Source organism: Strigops habroptila, chromosome 7 (genome assembly GCF_004027225.2).
Source record: "Strigops habroptila isolate Jane chromosome 7, bStrHab1.2.pri, whole genome shotgun sequence".
Lineage (NCBI taxonomy): Eukaryota > Metazoa > Chordata > Aves > Psittaciformes > Psittacidae > Strigops > Strigops habroptila.
In genome coordinates, this window is record NC_044283.2 from 34,638,377 (window position 1) to 34,659,278 (window position 20,902).

The window sequence follows — 20,902 nt, forward strand, 5'->3', positions numbered from 1 at the left end:
TGGACCAATATACCTTCCTGGCATATTCTCTTTCACTCCCTTGAAAGATGAGACATAGATTGTATTGTAAGTTTAGGGACTTCACTGGTCTCTGGGACCTCAGCAGTTCTTCACAACAAACGTTTATCCCACTAACCATTAATTTTATGCTATCACCAGCACAAGCTCCCATTTCAAACTAAATTATGAATATGCTGAAGAACATGTCTCAGGCAGCCTGCTGTGAATCTCCACCTTTGACCTCCTCCACTATGAACTCTGACCATTTACTCTGATGCTCTCTCTTTTTTATCTTTTAACCAACTATTTATCCATGCAGGAAGATTTCCTTTTTAAGCCCTCATTATTTAGGTAGGTTGAGGATGCCCTAGCTTACTGATGTCCCTAAGGAAGCTCTTAAGGCCTGCCCTCTACATCCATGGCATTCCAGTTCTTACTCTCAGTCCCACCATCCCTGTCAGGATTGTATTTAAACAAATTTAATCATAGCCTAGCAAGAGCTCAGATTCAAATGAACCTGGTTAAAATGGTGGACTTCGCAGTGCTAAATTTATGGTTGGACTTGATAATCTTAGAGGTCTTTTCCAACTAAATGATTCTATGATTCTAGAAAGAGCAATATAGCAGATCTTGTCTTGGAATTTATCTATGATAGGTCTCTTCTGCTTTTCTAGACATTTTCTTCCCTATTGAATCAAGAAGCACACTCTTTTCAACCACATTTTCTGAACTTCAAAGTCAAAGGTTAACACTAGGCTTAGGCTGAAGCCTCGTGCCATGCTTAAGACCCCTTGTATAATGTTCTTCCTGGGAATCTCCTGAACACTTGCCCTGCATTTCTTTGGCATCTCTTTTCTGCCATGAGTCTCATCAGTCCCCGTAAGCTTTCTGGCTTTTCAAACCTTAACCCTAGCCCTAAGGACTAGCCCTAGCCTGAGGCTGGATTCATGTTACATTCAAATCCTGTTATGGGCTAAAGGGATCATGCCTTAAAAGAGGAGGTAAGAATGTAGTGTTAGTCCTACTAATGTTTTAATAATCTAATGGTACAAACTACCCTATTAATACAGAAAGAATACATTAATGATATAGTTAAAATTGTTGTATATAAACTTGTTGTTTCTGTTTCTCAGTTGCTCTGGTGCTGTGCCCACCTTCTGCATGTCCCACTGGGTCCTAAGGTCGACAACTTCCATTTTCCTTGAAAAGGCTGCATGAGAAATGGAGGTGTTATGAGTCATTGGCCCCCTGCATCCTTTGCTGGAAACAGTTTGATGTTCGCAGTAGGAGTTTCTTTCCCCTCTGTTTTAGGGTCTGCTTGTGTTTTCTTACTATAGTCTGCATCCTTCTCATTGCTGAAGCCTAAAGTTTGCTCCACAGCCTCCCACAGCCCCTATCAATGTAAACAGCCACTGTTACAATGGGGTGATTAGGCCTTTAACATATAAAGTATCCACAGACCAAGCTCAACCCAGTTAGCTCAATGCACTTGACCACTAGACAATTGTTACATACTGAAAAAACACCCCAAATTAAAATCAGCTCAAGTCAAGACAAGCCCAGACAGCTCCTGAGACCCTGCACAGCCAGGTCACTACGGAGTCTCTGGCCTTTTACTAGTATTGGCAAAATCCTATTTACTGAGCTTCATATGAATGCACTGAAAAGGATAACATAGTGAATAGCATCACATTTTACCAGTAAGTGGTCTTTGCTTTTCTGGGCCTTTTTCTCCATCTGGAAACAAGAGCCACTCTCTTTCCAATTATTTTTCCTCAGTCTTGCCCAAAGGCTAATGCCAGGCCAGGCTGAACATGCTTAGGATGCCCTCCCATAATGTTCTCCCTATAAACCCACCGAGTCCTGCCTTGCACTTCTTGGTGGTCTTTTTTCTTCCTTCAGTCTTACCATCCCTGTAGACATTACAGTTTAGCAAACCCTAATTTTAACCTGAACTCAAGTCTTCTGGAAATCAAAGTAGACTGTATCAACATCATCACCCCCATATTATCCATATCTTTTTTGGCTCATTTGAAAAACTTTTATCAGAATTGTAAAGCAATGCTAACTCAACAGAATGCTAACTCTTCCCCAATAAATCAAATCTATCCAGGTGTCCCCTAATTCTGTTCCTTATCATGGTATATAGTAATTTTCCCAGTACATGTCAGACTTATATTCCTACCATTCCCCAGATTTTCTGTGGAAACTTTTTAAAGAACTGATGTCACATCTGCTGCCTTCCAGAAGCAAGGCAATTTTTAGCAGTAGATTACACCCTGCTGTAAGTAATTCAGCTCGTTCGTCCTTGAGTTCCTTTAGAAATTTGGAGTGAATACTACACAGTCCTGGTGATTTCATTTTATCTATTTATTCCATAACCTCTTCTACAGTATTTTCAATTTCAGACTGATCTTCAGATGAGTCCCCCACCAAGAAGGGTTCTGGTTTTGGAATCTTCCCAGTTCCTTCCACAGCAAACACCAATGCAAAGGGCTCACTTAACTTCTCTGCAATGACCTTGTCTTCTCTGAGTACTCTTTTTATGCCCTAAAAAATGAAGTGGCCTTACAGATTCTGGCAAACTTCCTGCTCCTGATGGTTTTGTAGAGAAAGGGATTACTAGTTTTGATTCCTTTGTTAGTTATTCTTCAGATGCTTTTTGGTCTGCCTTACTACATTTTCACATTTAACCTGCCAGAGTTTGTAACTCTTTCTTCTTGTGTCATTTGAACATGACTTCAGCATTTTCAAAGATGTATTTTTGCTTCTAACAACTTCACTTACCCTGCTGGTTAGTCACTCCAGCTTTCTTTTGCCCTTTCTGAAGTCTTAAGAGAAAGTATGTGTTTCTACTACAATATCCTTAAATAGGTTCCTTGGTGCCTGTACAGAGTTGAGAGTCTGAGCTGCTCTTTGCTTCCTTTTAACAAATTTCCTCTTTCTTACTTCATTACTCTTTTATGAATTAAACCAAAATCGTCGGGAAGAAGTGCCTGGGTGTAAGCCTCTATCTGTTCCTTTACCATATTTTAGTCTAGATGTTGCTGAGGAAATTCCTGGCAGGGTTCCCTTCCTCAGAGCTGAGTCTGTAGAGAACAAAGAAATTAGAACGTGGGGAGATATGGGTGAATATGCGCATGTGCTGTTCTAGCACTTTCTTAGTTCTTACCTACCCTTGCTTTTTCCCCTACACCTATGAATACTTAATTCATGCAGCTGCCCTGTGCTTCTCTCCCCCATACCTATTAGCTTCAGTGAACAGTTGTCCCTATTTGTATTTTTGTGGCACTCTCACTGACATTTTGGGACCATGGCAGTGGGGAGTGACTGGACTTCTCTGCCATCATACCTGGAATGACAATGGTAATCAGAGTGATGCTCTGCACAGTAAGGCTACAGATAGTAAGCAGTGTGTGCTTCAAGCTTCCCTGCTAAAACAATAGAGACAACTCTTCACAGTACCTGTTCAGTGACCTACCTGTTTCATGTGTCTTGCACACGCAGGGCCAGCAGAACCAAAGGGAATGGCCTAGCACCAAGGCCTCAGCGCAGAAGTCAGTTCTGATTATTACAGTCAGTGATTACGAGATTGTGCAAAAGGAAGATGTGGGGCTCTCCTCTCACCAAGCTCACAGAAGGGACCCTGCATGCCCTGGGTAATTCTGAGCCTCCGATCAGGTCTATTGCAAGGCAATGGCCTGCTTGTCTGAAGTGTACTATACCTTTGCATACAGGCGAACTGACTGTCTGGTCTGGGAAATCTGTATCATGGCTAAGACAGTTCAGTTGTGGCATTCAGAATCCATGACTTTTCAAAATAATGAGGTGTAAGAATAGTAACAGACTGGGATTCTTCTCACTTCCTCTTCTGTGGCACTTTTTCAGACTTCTGTTCTAAGGTTCTTTACCACTCATGTTTCTCTGCAATCCAGTTCAGAAGCCTTTTGAAGAAGAGCTGAGGAAAAGCTGAAAAGATTTCAGCTGAAATCCTGAAGTTAGAACTTTTCTCCATGCTGTGCCACGGCACCTTCCAAGTGACGGAAACCAGGAAGAAAATTGAAAGCTTGGGCCCTGCCTACCACTTAAAAAAATATTGTCAAATGTGAAAATAAACATGTAGGATTAATCCATTCTGACATATTTTAAATTTGGGATCAAAGAGATAAGCTTGTCACAGTGGGCTCCCACAGAAGTTGGGGAGATAAGATTCCTGAAGCTTTGATCAGCTTTGGCTGATCCTGAGCTGTCATTCAGCGGTTTATATCCCTGGAACATATAGTCATGGTTACAGTATGTTCCTCCTTCAGTATGCATGGATATCTGCTCTGCAAAAAGTAAAGGATTTTAAGCTCTTTTGTAAGATCACAAATAAGATTAAGATCTTGCATAGCATAAATACTGGGTTTTATTTATTTGTCCTCCAGCAGTGAGGCACCACTATTATGGGTGGGATTTCTCCTTTACCAGTACACTTGCTATATCCCATTTCCAGCACTATCTATTTTGAGCTATAGCTATCTTACTTGGTTTTGTTCTGTGCATTAGTATTTGCCAGCGGGTGGTCATGAGTACAATAGGAATTCTGTGCAAGCAGTTGGTACTTCTGACAGGGTTTTCTTGGTCCTGCTGCTGTTGAATTATCAAAATAGAGCAGAAAAACATTTTATTAAGCTTTGTTTGATGCCAAGTGGAAACAGAAGACTACCTCCATCAAGAAACCTTTCTTTACTGGATACCTGATGCACTACAACTAGCTAAATATAAATAGCTTTATTAATAGTTCTTACAGCTTCAGGCTTGGAGAATAAAAGCACTAGCTCTTACGGACCATAGTAGTTCTCATATAATCTGCAGCTCATTTCAGCAGCCATCATCTGTCATTTGTCAGCTCAGAAAAATTGACAAACTCAATCCACTGTCTGTTATTGACTGCAAAAGCTGCTATTTTCCTGGTAATTATCTTACTTCATGCCACAAGTCTGAATTTAAATGCATAATTCAAATTCTTTTGAAGTTATATGAGTCTTAGTGTTTCATTCCTTTGCATTACGCTTGACAAATTTAGGTCCTATTTACCATTTCTAATTATTTTTTTTTAATCTTCAAGGGAATTTTACTTGTCAAGCTATTCCATAAAAACATAATTTTGGAGTAAGAATTTACTCATGGAAGCTTACACATAAGCAGATATTGAGTCATCTCCCTTTCCCAATAAATTAAGGTTTTACTTTATTTGACCTGTGATTTTAGAGGCTTTCAGATTCACTTAGTTCGCTTTAAAAAAGTAGTTAAGATTCACTTTTTCTCTTACGAAGACTGGGAAACATGTCTTTCTGTACATGACAACTCACATTTTCACACTTGCATTTACTGGCTCAACCTTTAAGTAAACCATCAGCTCTCAGAAGATTGGAAATAAAATAATCAGAAGTGGTAATTATGAAAGGACCATGAACGAAGAGCTTTGATAAACTAATAGTATAATTAGTCACTGAGAGAGCAGTGGAAATTAATGTTTGATAAATTGCACTTTAAAGTATATCTGGAATTGCATTTCCTTGCAAAACTGAGGGTAAAACTATATTCTCATGAAAAATGATGATTCTCTAAATTTGGAATCAGAATAATGTCATAGAGGCTGTTCTGACATTAAAAGACTGAAAAAGAGGCTGGGGTTTGGTTTGTTTTTTTTCTTTTAATGATGTAAAATCTAGAAATACAGCATTCTAAACAAGGTAAACAGTAGCCACTCCATAAAGTAAAATTATTTGGATAAGAATTTAGTTTTAACTTTATCTTAAACTTGAAATGTAGGCTTGTAAAGCATAGAAGTGCTCAAACATTCCTGCGAATAAGTGAGTTAGATGACATGATGAAAAATAATGGAATAGTCAGCTTAGACTAGGACAAAGCGCAAGGCTGTCAATACACTGTTAATACGGTGTATATGTATGTTACTATATCATATAAATATATATGTAATATGTAATGGTCAATTACAAGCTAGCGATAACGAACATTTTTTATATATAAAAAAAAGCTTTGAAAAGATATTTTAACTCAATAAAACTTTGCCTCTGTCGTTGGCATATGATTGTATTTGTAAATGCTTAGATATCAATGGGTGGTGGTGTCCTGACTAATAAAAGGTTAAGCAATGTAAAGGGGAATAACCTGAAATGGGGTCAGAGTTCCAGACAATTTTTTGCAGCTGATTTCTGCAAATGAGTCACTAAGGAATTTGTCTTGGAAGCATAGGAAATACCACAGACTACACAAATCTGAGACTCCAGTATTCTACTGCCTGCCTGCTGAAGTGAATGTAAACATTGTATGAGATACGCTAATGAAATAAAACATCTGTGGGTGTAGTTTCTTCCCATGCTCTAGGCAATTCATGTTTGTTTTATATCTTGAATCATGAGACTTTATATCCCTCATACATTTTAATACTATCTAACATAACTCTTGCTATTCTCATTATTTATATAAAAGCATAATCTTCTTTTTTAAGTCCCGTTTAGGTCTTGTCTCTGAGATGTCTTTCAGACATGAGTTTACAGGTTAATTATGTACCAAGAAAATACTTCCTTTTATCACTATTGTGTGTGTCAATTTTTTTTCATTTCTTGTTGTATTATGAAAAAGGGTAAATAAAGACAAATATTTTACCTAGTCATAAACATTAAATATGTCTGTTATGCCAGTATATCATCTTATCTTCATTTTAACCTAACATGAAAACATTCAATTTCCTTTTCTGCCTTCCATTGTACTGTTTCCTCTTCTGTTGTTTCCTTTCAAATCCTGGTTACAAGAATACTGAATACGGTATTTAAGAGATGCTGATGGACATGTCTCATCTTACAGTGTTTCAGAATTAGCACAGATATCCAGTTTAATTTCATTTTTAATAATATTGTTCAGAGAATATGAATTTCATCGTATGTCTTGGCCAACAAGTCTAATTCTTGGGATTCTTCTCAGGACTGGGTTTATGTGCAATTGTCCACTAGAGTGCAGGCTGAGACCAACAAACCCATTTTGTTCATGTCATAAACTGACTTTGAACCCAGGTGTCTTAATGTAAATCGTTAGTACATTATACCACTGCACCTTCTAGCTTCAGCTGTGAGTATATATACTGCTATCAAACTTGATGGATATAGCTTGTGAAGCTTAGTGACCTAAGGTGGTGATAATAAAGTATTCTGGAACCTGGATAACATTTTGTTCTGTCACTATGGTTTTCTTGCTCTGGTGACATCAACTAATTTGTACCGCTTTGCAGGGAATTTCTGTATTCAGCTTTTCAGCCAGAGTCTCGCTTTTCCTACACTGGTCTTTTCCCTGTCAGACTGAATTTCTTTCAGAGCCAAAATATTGCTCAATATTGATTGCATTGTGCTAGCTAATTTCAGGTTCTTGTACTGCAGATCAGCTGAAGCCCTGTTCAAAATCTTGAAGAATTTTTTAGCACAAAATGCACAAACAAAATGACCCATATAGTATCTCCCAACAAGAATCCCCTGTTCTTGGATCCTTTAAAGAAACAATAAAGTCAATTTAACAGACTCTTTGCATGGAAATATTTTCATCCTAAAAAGTTGTACTAACAAGAGCAGCTAGTTTCCACAAAGCCCATAAAATTCTTGTTATTTTTGGCCTGTTTCTTATTTTGCTTGTGTAAGACATTCATCTTCTGTGGAAAATGCTCACCCAGAGGACATATATACCAGTGGTGAGATTCAGAGTTCTCCTTGTTACTGTCTTTATAGAACCCACTGAATTTCTGTAGCAGTAATAGGGACGGCGTTTTGTTTACGCTCCTGTAAATGAAGAAAATCACATTTCAGTTCCCTTTTGCTTCCTCAGTTTTGAAAAATATAAAGTGTATCTGCTATTTGATTTCTTTATCTCCTTAGGTTCCTGTGAAGGCTGGCCTCAAAAGACAATTTTTCGTCATTACTTTGAACCCGAATAATATTCTGTTGTATTGTGAGAAATAAGAATTGTGAATATCTAACTAATGTCTGTCTTCCCTTTCCACAATCTATAGCCCACCCACCTCTGAATTCCTTAATGATTCCTGCTTCAAAGATCACATCCTGCTCTTTGCCTTCTTTACCTAATCGTCTGGTTTTTTATAGCACAAAGCTGCTGTAGCTCCATGCTAGAATTCCTCATTTACCATATACTGTCTTTGCCATCTGTGTTGATGCCTTCCTAATGTGAATATGTGTTTGTTTATAATGGTTTTAAAGTTAAAGTAGCATAAAAAATATGGATACAACTTGAAAGATAAAAAATAATCTTAGTAGAAGCAAATGGTCAGCTTGGGTTATTTCAGCCTGAACAAATCATGTTTGTCTGATGTAGACAACTAAAAGCAGACTCTCATAATAGGAAAGTGCCAGGAAGTCTGAAAAGGAATCACACTGCCAACTCTGCTTATGAAATAAATTAGGTTTACTAATGATTATATTTCCTCTTATATCTACAGAGGGAGCACAGAGTTCCTGTTCTTCAAAGCTGAGATGTCAAATGTATTTCCTGACAGCTCCAGCTCACTTTTCATTATTGATAAGTTAAAGCAGCGTGGCTGTTAGCTGCTCTTCTGTAATTAGTTTGATGAATTTAGGAAACAGCCAGAACTTTGTTGGAAGAGGTGAAAAGAAGTCATATGATAGTAGCACCTGAGCTCCCTCTACCCTGCTGCCAAGCTAACACCCAGGATGTTACAAAACAAGGCGTCATGCCTTCTGTTTCACTGTTCCCTTGGTGCCATGTCTTAGGAACGCAGCAGTTATTACAGAGGAAGGAAAATGCCTTTGGTGATACAGGGTATTCAGGGAAATGGGAATATTGGCAAACTTGAAAGCCAAGTAGGTCAGAGGGATCTAATCATGTGAGGTTAGATACAGGACAAAACCAAGGGGACTGCAGCAGTTCTTTCTGTTGCTTTTAACTTACTTTAATTTTGCTGTAGTGGTATACCTAAAAATCCTGAAATATTTGTCCAATCCACAGGTTAGCTGACAGGGTAATTAATCTCTTACCACAGAATGAATTTAAGACATTTACTTAACACCTTCCATGCTAAATCCCAGATAAAGATGTAAGAAAATGATTCTGTATAGTGGCTTTTATATGAAGATTTAAGTATTATCACACTGTAATAATGAAATCTAAAGACACATCTAATATAAATGTCAGGAAATTATATATAAAATATGAAAATTCTCTGTATAAGAAATCTAAATCTTATCATAAACAAAGAAAAATTTGAAAGAAACAAGAAGGAACTTGGAGAGAAACTGCTGAGGTTAAAGGAGACAATCATAAAAGGGATTTGTATCAGGAGAAGGAAAAAAAAAAGACTACAAAGAGCAAACTAGTTGCTCAGATATGAAGTGATACATGTATGAAGATTATTTGTATGGGATGGAAGAGTAAAGCTTTCTTTCTTCAGAATATGTCTGATGTAGTGATGACAGGTAAATGTTATTGTCCAGGTGGAGTTTCTGCCAGTCAGTACACTGCAACAGATTTTGGGACTTGGGGAAAGTTCATGGGAGTAATACGAAAAGCTACTGCACCATGGTAGGAAAATCATGCTGAATCGGAAGGGATGGAAATAGAAAACAATCTTCGTAGATATTAAAAATAGCCTTGAAAAATAAGGGGAAGGTACCAGAAGAAATAGAAAGCTGTGAAGTATGTAGGCGGGTGCTGAGTACAGAAGCATCATGCCAAGAAAGTGAAATTTTACATTGAAAGCAGAAAATTAATTTCTCACTTCTAATTAGGGAATAGCTGTGATCATGACTAGCATGGGTGGGCAAAGATGGTAATTCATATTTTGGAAGAAAACACCAGGGTTGCAGTCTGAGACTTTATGTCTCAGTTTACTTTTCAAAGTACAACTTAGCAAGATTATCTGGGATTTCCAGTTCTGGATGGAGATAGAAGAAAAGATCACATGCAGTATCTTCTGCTTTTCTAGTGCTTGTCTTTGTGTGTCAATTGTACTAGCTTGCATAAAACAGGGAATTTCAATGCAAGGGCAGGTATGAATGAACAAGGAGTGTCAAAAGTAGAGGGAGGACTGGTCAGAGATAGATACAAACATTAAAACAAATATTAAAACAAACAAACAAAACCAGAAAGCATCAGCAAATAACATACATAAAGAACCAATCTAGCTAGAGAATATACTGATATCAGAGAAATTACAAAGTGATTGAGGCACTGGGAAGATAACTTTTGCCTATATCTAGAATCATCAGTATGAATAAAACAATAAAAGAGTCAAAATATGGAAAACCACCATATGTTCATAAAAATTCTAGCTGAGATGAAAAATAGCTGTAATGTTAAGAATTGGACAGAAGACTGTTTAAAGAATATTATTTATATACTCATTTGTGACCCCAGTCAGAATAAAGTGCAAAGGCAGCTCTCAGAGAAAACTGCCTGCTATTCAAGGTCAGATGCTGGATTTAGGGAGCTCTGGATTTAGGGAGTTGGTGAACTGCAGAAATTTTGAGTCTGGAAGACTGAGAATGTGATATCTAAAATAGTGTCTTACTTGGACTGGAAGGAAGAAAACTTAAATCCGGGATTTGATTCTAGTTTTCAAGAAACAGATGAAGAATAGAAAAGGTAAGGTAATACACAAGCCATTGAAACCTAAGAATAGAAAAGAGAAAAGGTTTCCATTAGGACATGAAAACCATAGAAATACCTTAGTACTGGCTGGATTCTGTCAGCGATACACATTATGCACAAGATTTTCTGGCGTTCAGTGTTCACAAATCTGTAAAAATGCAGGCATCCAAACACAGATTTTGATGTCCTGAATTTTGGCACCTGAGTTTGAAAATACTGGATTTGCAACAGTTTTCCATCTGCACCAAAATTACCATGATTCCGAAAAAATGTGGACATGCTGGAAAGGGTCCACAGAAGGGCCACAAAGATGATCAAAGGACTGGAAAGCTGGCTCTATGAGGAAAGGCTGAGAGAGCTGGCTTTGTTCAGCCTTAAGAAAAGAACACTCAGGGGAGACCTTATCACCATGTTCCAGCATTTAAAAGGTGGTTACAAAGAAGAGAGACTCCCTTTTTACAAGGACTCACATGGAAAAGACTAGGGGTAGTGGGCACAAGTTACTCTGGGAGAGATTCTAACTGCACACAAGAAGAAAATCAGCCATTGGAATAATCTCCCCAGGGAAGTCATGGATTCCCCAACACTGGACGCTTCTAAGATTCAGCTGGATAGGGTGCTGGGACATCTAGTCCAACCTGGTATTCTATGATTCTGTGATTCTATCTGGTTTTGATCAAAGGCTGGTAATTAGCTGCATGTCTTACTATCTTTATTAATAAATAGTTCCAAAATTATGTAGTATAAACAGCTACATGCTGAAGTTAAAACTCCTGTAGCAATTCTGAAATGCTTATGCTCTCCATACAAAACACTACAATATAAAAATCTAACAGTTTATTGCAGTCTATTAATGGTCTGGTTTACTAACAAGCTGCTGCAGCTAACCCTCTTCCAGTGAAGGGGTTCCATCAATAGGACTTTGTTCACACAACAAAGCCTGACATTGCAATAAACAATTTTATCAGTGAGGAAGCAATAAATTCACATTCTTGATTAAATAAACTATAGAAATTGAGAACTGCAGCATATACCAGCAGCTGCATTTGTATTTAATGTGTTCTCGGTTGTGTAAGTGTAGGAAGAAAAGTTTAACTCAAGTAGAAATTCCTATTTGGAAAAATATTTGGAAGATGAGATTTGCCTAAAAATGAATTTCCTTCTCCCGCTATGAAAATTATCTTGTCAGTGAGCAGTACTTCTCTGAAAGACAGACAAGAACCAGATGTTGTGATATTAAGACATATTGTCATATTTATTTATTTTAGAGTCTTTTTCTCTAAAACTAGTAATTACTTCCTGAAAAATTCATTCTATTAAAGACAGCAGCTCATTAGCAATTTCTTTTTACTTTTCCCTTAATTTTTGAGAGTGATTTCAGGGTGGTCTACCAAATTGCATGCTCCATATCCTGGCAAATAGCAAACATTATTCTCTGAATGACAACTTACACATATGTTACATTTGTGGAGAGAACTTGCTTGCCAACAAAGTTAAAATTGAGTCTGTTAGCAAGCAGGAAAAAAGTGGGGAGGGGGTCTGAAACCTGGGTTTCCCCCGAACTCAACCTAGTTTGCTTTTATCAAAATTGACAAAAGGTAGATGTGAAAATTTCATAACCAGTAAGCTAAAAATATAAGCATCTTGACAGATGGTTATATATTTAGCATGTCTTTCAAACTTGCATCACATCTCATTAATAAGAGCATCTAAAATATTTGTAATCAGCTCAGATTGTTTATTGGCATCTATACAGCAAGGCCATGATAATCTATGCTCAGGACTTTCACCTATAAAAAGAGAGATGAACAAAAATAATTTACAAAAGTCTACCTGAGGTACTCTATGCTTCTTCACATTCATCATCTTTCTGTGAAATAAAAGAGGAACATGTGAGGACAGGGCTAGAGTGTCAGAAACAAAACTAAAAGCAATTCAGCCTATTTGAGTGCATGCCTGTCTGAACAGGGACTTTGAGGCAGACCACTCCAGTTCTGTCACAGAGATCTGAACGGTCCCGAGACAGATGAAGGCCACGAGTAAGCTTCTCAATCATAGCATATGACAGATTTAAGGGAGGATTCAGACAGCAGGTCCAGAGAAGCTGCTGCTTTTGCAAAGGACACAGCTGCCAGAGATGTCTTATGGAACCTACCCGGCAGCAGGACTTTGCCCCACACCTGTAGCAAGTCAAGCTACCTGCCCATAGCACAACCTAATGTTTACATCACAGGATCCTGGCCTAAATGTCAGCTAATCCAGATGTAACTTTCTGTGGATATCTGTAACCACATAACCTGTATCTGATGTGTGCATGAAGAAAGAGGCTGTCACATCATGTACCACCTCCATCGCACATTGTCAGAAGAGCAGTCAAAATCCGACCGCAAGCTTTCAGTGTAATTCTAAAAAAAACAAGGAGAAAACAAAAATGTAGCTAGGTTGCCCAAAAATGTGACACAAAAATGTGTCCTTTGGCAAGACTATAGGAGTCTACTAACTAAAATTCCACCAGAAGTTTTCCCTCTCAGGCCATATATTATTACTGTATTATTAGAAAGCTGAATGTTCTTTTGGTATGTTTTTTAGAATCATAGAATAACAGAATGGTTTGGGTTGGAAGGGACCTTAAAGATCACCTAGTTCTAAGTCCCACCATCACATCAGGGACACCTTCCACTAGACCAGGTTGATCAAAGTCCCGTCCTACCTGGCCTTGAACACTTCCAGGGATGGGGCATCCACAACTCCTCTGGGCAACCTGTTCCAGTGGCTCATCACCCTCACAGCAAAGAATTTTTTCCTAATTCCTAACCTAAATCTACCCTCTTTCATCTTAAAACTATTCTCCTTTGTCCAATCACTATACACCCTTGTAAGAAGTCCCTCTCCAACTTTCTTGCAGGCCCCCTTTAGGTATGGGAACGCTGCTCTAAGGTCTCCCCTGAGACTTTCCTTCTCCAGGCTGAACAAGCCCAACTCTCTCAGCCTGTCTTCATAGTAAAGGTGCTCCAGCCCTCTGAGCATCTTCATGGCCCTCCTCTGGACTTGCTCCAACAGCTCCATGTCCCTCTTGTTTTGGGGGCCACAGAGCTGAACACAGTACTGCAGGTGAGAGTACTCACAAGAGTGGAGTAAAGGGGGAGAATCACCGCCCTTGACCTGCTGGCCACACTCCTCTTGATGCAGCCCAGCACACGGTTGGCTTTCTGGGCTGCAGGCGCACACTGCCAGCTCACATTGAGCTTCTCATCGACCAACACCTCCTTTTTGAGGAAGAACAAGAGAGAAGAGTCAATAATAACCTTTGAAAAATTGAAAAAATGATACATTTGTGAACTTAATAGATGGAGATATAAGAGTAGCTTCAGATTATTACAGAAACTTATTTGCTAAGCATGACAAAACCATTTGTAGTTAAAAAATAATATAATTCTTATACAATTTTATAGAAAGTTGAAAACTGTACTCCAAAACTAGAAACCTCACCACTTAATAATATAAGCAGTTATTTTGTAGTGTGTATTTTTTTCTTCTCTGATGGAAGAGAAAGAAAAGAGCAAGAATCTTAGTTTGCTTTCTTTTTGAGCAATGGGGATTGTATTATTTTGAATTTGGTTGTGGCTGATTTATAGATATTAGCTGGAAAACGTGATAAATTCAAAGGAAGGGAACAGTGTAACAACTCCTCATCAGTGTTCACAGAATTGAAAATCCATCATTCACTTTGTATGATCAGCATATAAGCACCGCTTTTTAAAGGTTAGTAGTTGTTATGGTGTGTCCTCAGAATCTTAATTATGAAGGATAACAAATTTGGCATAGGTAATTGTAGCACTATTAATTCATATTTCAAGAGTGCAGAAACTAGAAAACTTTTTGAACTGAATTATGCAATTTTTTTTCTCCAGATTAATTAAATGAGTGCTCTTTAACTCTCTTCGTGATCAGCCATAATCAGGCCTTTCATTTCACCTTCAGGCTTATGCTTTTCTGAGTGGTGCTACTTTCATGAAATTTCTTTTCTTCTTCTTGCATTTAAATCGTTCCTTTTCATTCATTAACAAACCATATATGAACATTTGTTGTCCATATGAAATTGTGATAATAGAAGTCTTGCAAACTGAAATAGCTGTATGTTTTCCCACTCTGAGGGCTGGAAAACTTGTCAGTTGAAATATAACAGGCTGCTTTTGCCAAGTTTTCTAGTTACAACTGAATAGGAATATCTGTGAAATTAAGTAACATTTTCATATTTGATGATTTGTCAGTTGTTTAAAAAAAAAGATAGCTAGCTAAATATGAAAACATATTAGCATTGTGTTCTTCTGTTTTGATCACTGCAGGCTCTCTGTTTTGGCCTAGCTTCAAGAGTAACTACGAGCATGGCAGGTTCCTTGACTTAGCCATATTCTTGCACACATGCTGGTGTACTAACTGAGCTGGTGTACTCACTTGTGGAGATTGCTAAGCATATGGTCAGTAAGGGGGGACTATACAGCCAGTTTCTGGAATAGGAATACTGTGCCCCGTTTCCCAAAAACGTCCTTGTTCCCCAATGTGAAGCACTCTCCTGGATGAAGATTTTTGGCCAGGCTGCAGGAAAACATTCTCTCGTCTGTTGACCATGTTCAGATCAATGGTGCAGCACACGTGCAGTGCAAGCTGCACTGTTTGTATGCACAAATCCCTCTTGGGGATGCTTTCACCGGCAAGTGTTTTCCTTTGTTCATCATTGCTCTCACCGAGTTTGTTGCACCTGTCACTGCCTCCAGAGGGAACCGGATCGGACACGTATGGCTGGTTTGGGCAGTCTTCACCCCATGTCAGGCAGCCCGATGGAGCAAATATCTGTATCTTGCTCCTATTTGAGTGCTTCCGTAAAGGCAGGCCCCTGTGGCAACCAGCCAGCCAGGGCAGGCAGCTCCTCACAGCAGGAAGACAAACACACCATACCAACATTTGTTATTATACCACTTATTTTGCACTGTAATGGGTTATATATGTATGTTCAGCTACCTGAGCATCCTGGGAGACCTCTAAAACCTGGCAGCAGCTGGAGGAATTAATAAACCATAACTCACTTTCCACATAAATTTCATATCCAGAGAACAAAACCCGACTTTTAGACATTTTAATATGTTAATGTCAAGCTTTAATAAATACGCATTTACCTCGCGAGTGCGAGCTGGGCAAAAACAACCTGCATACTTGTGTCAAAGCATAGCGCTCGAAGCAGCATCCGTCAGAAAGCTGAGAACTAGAGGGACACATTGTAGAGTAACTCATTTAAAGCTCACAGAAGCCCAGGTGGGGAAGTGGCCTCCCCGGGTCGTCTCTGGAACACCAACTCTCGGGTGCTGCCTGCAGATTGAAGCCAGAGCCCACGCCCACCCCTGGCGCGACATGACGCCGTGGCCCCAATCCCGCCGCGCTCCTCCCCGCCGCCCGCCCCTTTCCCCGCCCGCTCCCGCTTTGGCGCCAAGCTACGAAAGAGACCGGGGCCGCGGCGAGATGAGCCGCTCCGAGCCCAGCTGCCACGTTAACGGGTACGCTGCTTGGGCCTGGCCCGCGCGGGGCTCGCCTCCTGCCGCCGAGGGCTGCGCTGAGAGAGCGCTGGCGCGGAAGAGCCGCGGGTGCGGGGTGGCCCCTGTGTGATGCCGGTTCCAAGCTCTGCCCGCCCGTGAGCCGGCGGTCCCCGCTTCGGCCAGCACCGTGCATCCCCCCTCACCCCCGGCTGAATAAGCTTTCCCCCTCTTCAGTCGGGCCGGTCCCACCGAGGGGTTTAACTCCGGTGGCGGCGGGCCCGCGGTGCGGCCTGCGCCAGGCGGTCGGCCCGGCCTGTGAGTGGGGAGATGCGCCGCGGTCACTGTCCGGCTGCTTTCGGGGAGCTGTTGTCCCCGGGGCAGGGTGGAGGCAGCCGGGCGCTTACCCGCGTCGGGCTCCGCGGAGCTCACGGGGTCCCCCGGCGCCGGCTGTGAGGAGGGAGGGTATGCAACGTCCCGCGGGGAAGCGTTTCTTGAGGGCTCCGAAGGCCCTGTCGTGAGGGTGTGACTTGTTTTATTTGGGTTTGGTAATCACTGGGATAGGACAAAGAGCAGGTAGGTTATCTTGAATTCGTTATTTCCTGAAATGGAGGCTGGCATGAGCCATATGTAATTAATTAAAGTCAAAGAAGTGATGCTGTGAAAGTGAAATACGTTCAGTGAAGGGAAATATTACTGTACTGCTCAACTGGGGCTCAATGTTTCTACGGAGCATACAGGTTTGGTGGGTTATCTTGCAGGAAAAATTTGAATATAGTTTATTTTCAGTGCACAGAGTGGTGGTCTCCTGTGAGAAAGGTTGATTTTTCTCTCCGTCTCTCTCTCAAAAACTTACCTCCCAGTAAGGAATAGGTAATGACCGTGCCTCAGTACCTGTGTGAGGGGAAAGATGACAAGCCTCAAGTAAAGGAAACTGCACATTAATTTGACATAATAGCGATCATAAACAAAATTGTGAGACTTAAAGAAGCAGCTAGTAGTGAAAGTCATCAAGAACACATATCCCATTGGCTTTGGGGAACAAAAGCATTGCTGAAGATGTTTAATTTTTATTTTTAATGCACACTTTACCTCTTTACCTTAAATTCTGTCTGTTAAGTAAAAAATATTGATAGTTTATCCTCAGTAGTATGCTGGGGGAAAAAACCTACTACGATACAGTTGGAACATAATGCACATGACATTAGAGGTAAAGCAGAGGGGGAGAGGTAGAAAAAGGGAGAAGGGAAAAAAAGTCTTATAGTCACCAGTTCTCCAGTTGTACTATATTGTGTAGCTGACCATCGTAACTGTGGTATGAAAAGATTTGAGGTGATGTACTCTGCTTTTTCAACTATAATTTTCATTAAGATAGACTGGGGGTTTTTTGAGTAGCTGAATAAAATTCCTTTTTCAGATGGTGCTACACCTTATTTGAATCCTAGCTGGGTGAAAAAGGACTGAAAAGGGAGGCACTGTCCTGTAACTGCAGAATCTTTTTCTCTATTTTCCTTTGAAATACTGTTTACACAGACTTTTCTACAGACTACTAATCACTCTCAAATTTAAGGATTTTTTCCATTTTCTTCTTTAACAGTGTTATCTTCATGGCTTTCAGTTACCGTTATTTTTATTTGTAAGTTCTTACAAGTTATCACAAGGATAAGCTTTAATTGCTTATTTTGCAGCTAGCTGTAATTTCTAGAGTAGCTTTTATTCATGCAATTCTAGAACTTAGAGATGAGCATAAGGAGGATGATCAGCTGTCCCAAATCCATAAACTTAATTTTCCTGCGTGTGCTTGACAGCTAGCCAAGGTCTTGGCTTCTGCTCAGTCAGAAATGAAGTGGTTTATACCCATTTCACACTCTTGCATTCCTGTGCACTGAGTTGACAGAATTATCTCACCAAACATGGTGATGTTAAGTAGTAGTAATTGAGTAAGTGGGTATTTTTATGTTCTCTTTGATGTAAGCCTTCTGCTCGTTTTTCAGATATGCTCCTCTCCATGTGAAGTTGGTACTCAGAGGGACCTCTGCTTACACGCAGTTCTGTATTTATGAGAAAAGTAAATAGTAGCTTTTGTTGTACTTTCAATAAATAGGGTTGCTAGGGAATAATTTGACAAAAGGAGATCTCATGAACTCTTAGTTTAGTGTACTATTGTCTTTCTGGAGCCCTTTGCCCAGAATGTTTTATTCAGTGTAGTTCTGCATTGTGTGTTGACTGCCTCTCCAAAGACATCGCTGAGAGTGAATGTCACGTAGTTGGGAATGTATTATGAAGTCTGTTGGTGTTTTGGATTTTTTAAGTCTCCTTTTGTGAAATATATATTATAAATAATCACTTAAATTAGCTGAAGCACTTTGTAGGCATGCCAGTTAACCTGCCAAAGTTCAATTTGGCACGGAGAGGTGCGAGGGCATGTCTTTGATTTCTTCTTTCGGCTGTGACCTTCTTGTTCTCTGAACACTTCTTTCTTGAGTAGGATATAGGCCCAATCCTTTAGTTACAATGATTCAAGCCACTTTGGGCACTCTCATTCACATACCTGAGCTGTGTGTTTCCTTTGACAGTTGACAGTCTGGGCACTATTTACGATGTTGTCAAAACGTGAAATAGGTGTGCTCTTTACACCAAGAGTGTATGCCTCTCCCTCCTTAGGTTGAGAAGATCGCCTTAAAGATGATCCTCATTCATTTCCAAGAACAAGCCAAAATTGCTTACTTGTAATGTACCATATATGAACTATTCAAAACCAGTAAAAAGCACTCTGTAGGTTTCTAAAGTACTATTTTGTCATGTGCTGGCATTGTCTTCACTCAAGTAGTATAACCTCTTCATGATAAGCTAACTGCAAGCTTCTAACATATGATTTTGATTATAAAAATAATAATTAACAAAATACTTCTGATGTTTATTTGTCTTCTGAAACTGCTGGAACTAGTGTTGCTATGAGATGTCTTGCTGCTTGTGGTTACCTATGATGAATTTTTCTGTGTCACTGTACATCGCTAGAAGGGTATCTCAGTCTTGAGCTGTAGTCCTTGGTAAGTGGAGCCTAAGAAGAAAAGTACTGTGCCCCAAGGCTTCCATAATCTCAAGAGGAACATAGCAGCGGACTGTCAGATTTTTGCTAGTAAGTGTTGTAATGAGAGCCAAACTCATGGCAATAACTGTACAGGCAGAAACAAATGACTGCACACAAAGGTACCAAGTGGAAATCCAGCACACGCTTGTCATAGGCAGAAGTACAAAATAGATTAGAGGTTTGCAGTTAGCGCAGTCATCATAAAAAAGATTATGTTGTTTGGGTGAAAAGAATGCTAGTACATGATACTCCTGAATCTTAGAAATACAGAAGGTGTTATCTATAAAGGATAAATTGCTCTATCTTTGAATAGCTCAGTGCTCTGAATAGCTCAGCCTCATACCTAAAACTGAAATTTGCAACCTTGCTTGGATGCCTTTCCCCTGAAAGGAAATAATACGTATATAAGTCCCTAGAAAGCACGTAACACTGATGGGTTTACTGTTAAAATATCAGTGAATGTGCGGTCGTCTTAGCCAGATTGCAATCCTGGTTACATTAAACTTGTACACATTAAAAGAATACAATTTGTAATAGCTCCAGCTATGTGTTCTTTGCTGATGGCTGGGTTTGTTTGGGTTTTTTTCCATATAGTTTCAGCAATGAAGCATCCTGCAAAAAACGAGAAGATTATTTGGAATGGCCTGAATATTTTATGGCAGTAGCTTTTTTATCAGCACAAAGAAGCAAGGATCCAAGTTCTCAGGTAAGAAGGCAACGTATGAGAATAACATAACCTAATCTATATTGTACATTGCATCAGATGCACATGTAGCACTTTCAGGGATTTCTTATTGAAAGTTATTTCAGTATATAGCTATTCATTTTTTAACATGGTCAGCACCTTTTGTTACAGAAGTTCTCTTATGGGCCTGACCTCGTGTGTAATTCTGTTGTACATTTGCAGCTTGGAGTTTTGTAGATCTTTTCATCTGGCGGTTAAAATAGCATGCATTTTTTCTTCCTTTTCCAGTAAATGTAGTTACTGTTAGTGGAGGATAAAAGTACTGAAAGTTTTAGAGTGTAATTTTTCAAGACACAGCATTTTACAAGTTCCTTTCCTTCACTTGTAAGACTATAAAAAACCCTTTTTGTTTAGTTGACTGGAGTTTCTGCCTAGTTTGGGTCCTCCCTCAGGTTCCTCTGCCCCCTCTGCTTCACTCTCTGTCCCAATTCTTTGCTTCTTTCATGTGCCATATGCTGCTGAATATTGGTTTAAGGTGATCGATACATCTGCTGAAACATGCTGTTCAGCAGGACCCAGTCATCCTGTTACGTCTTCCTTTGTGCGAAGAAGTTTAGGAAGCAAATCCCAGAAAAGCCATGGAGTAAAATGCATGTTAACAGTCTATTCAATTACTTGCTGGTTTCTGTACGTTACTGCTCTGAGTTCTCCGGAAGTTACTCACTTAGGGCTAAGTTTTTGTTACCCAAGAGCTGGTCGATAAACACAGTGTGTGAGTTAAAATCAGTAGTATTGCCATTTTAACAAATTGCAATATGGGCAGAAAATGTAAAACAGGATACTTCTTCATTCTATAAGAAAGGTCCGTGTGCAGGCTTGGATTGAAGTAATAAAGGGGGGGAGTTAAAAGGTCTGGTGTTTTCATGC

The 20,902-nt window shown here is 39.6% G+C and overlaps 1 protein-coding gene across 4 annotated transcripts in view; it reads left to right on the forward strand.

Moving 5' to 3' along the window:
* DCTD (dCMP deaminase) overlaps positions 1-20,902 on the forward strand; it is a 59,048-nt gene that overhangs the window by 22,728 nt on the left and 15,418 nt on the right. For 3 of the 4 annotated variants that reach the window (XM_030493130.1, XM_030493131.1, XM_030493132.1), the window contains one exon: positions 19,885-19,996. In XM_030493130.1, coding sequence (XP_030348990.1) covers positions 19,946-19,996 — 51 coding nt within the window. In that variant the 5' untranslated portion in view covers positions 19,885-19,945. Of the gene's footprint in view, positions 1-16,147; positions 16,224-19,884; positions 19,997-20,902 lie in introns of those variants that run through there. The other variant, XM_030493129.1, reaches the window with a different exon arrangement.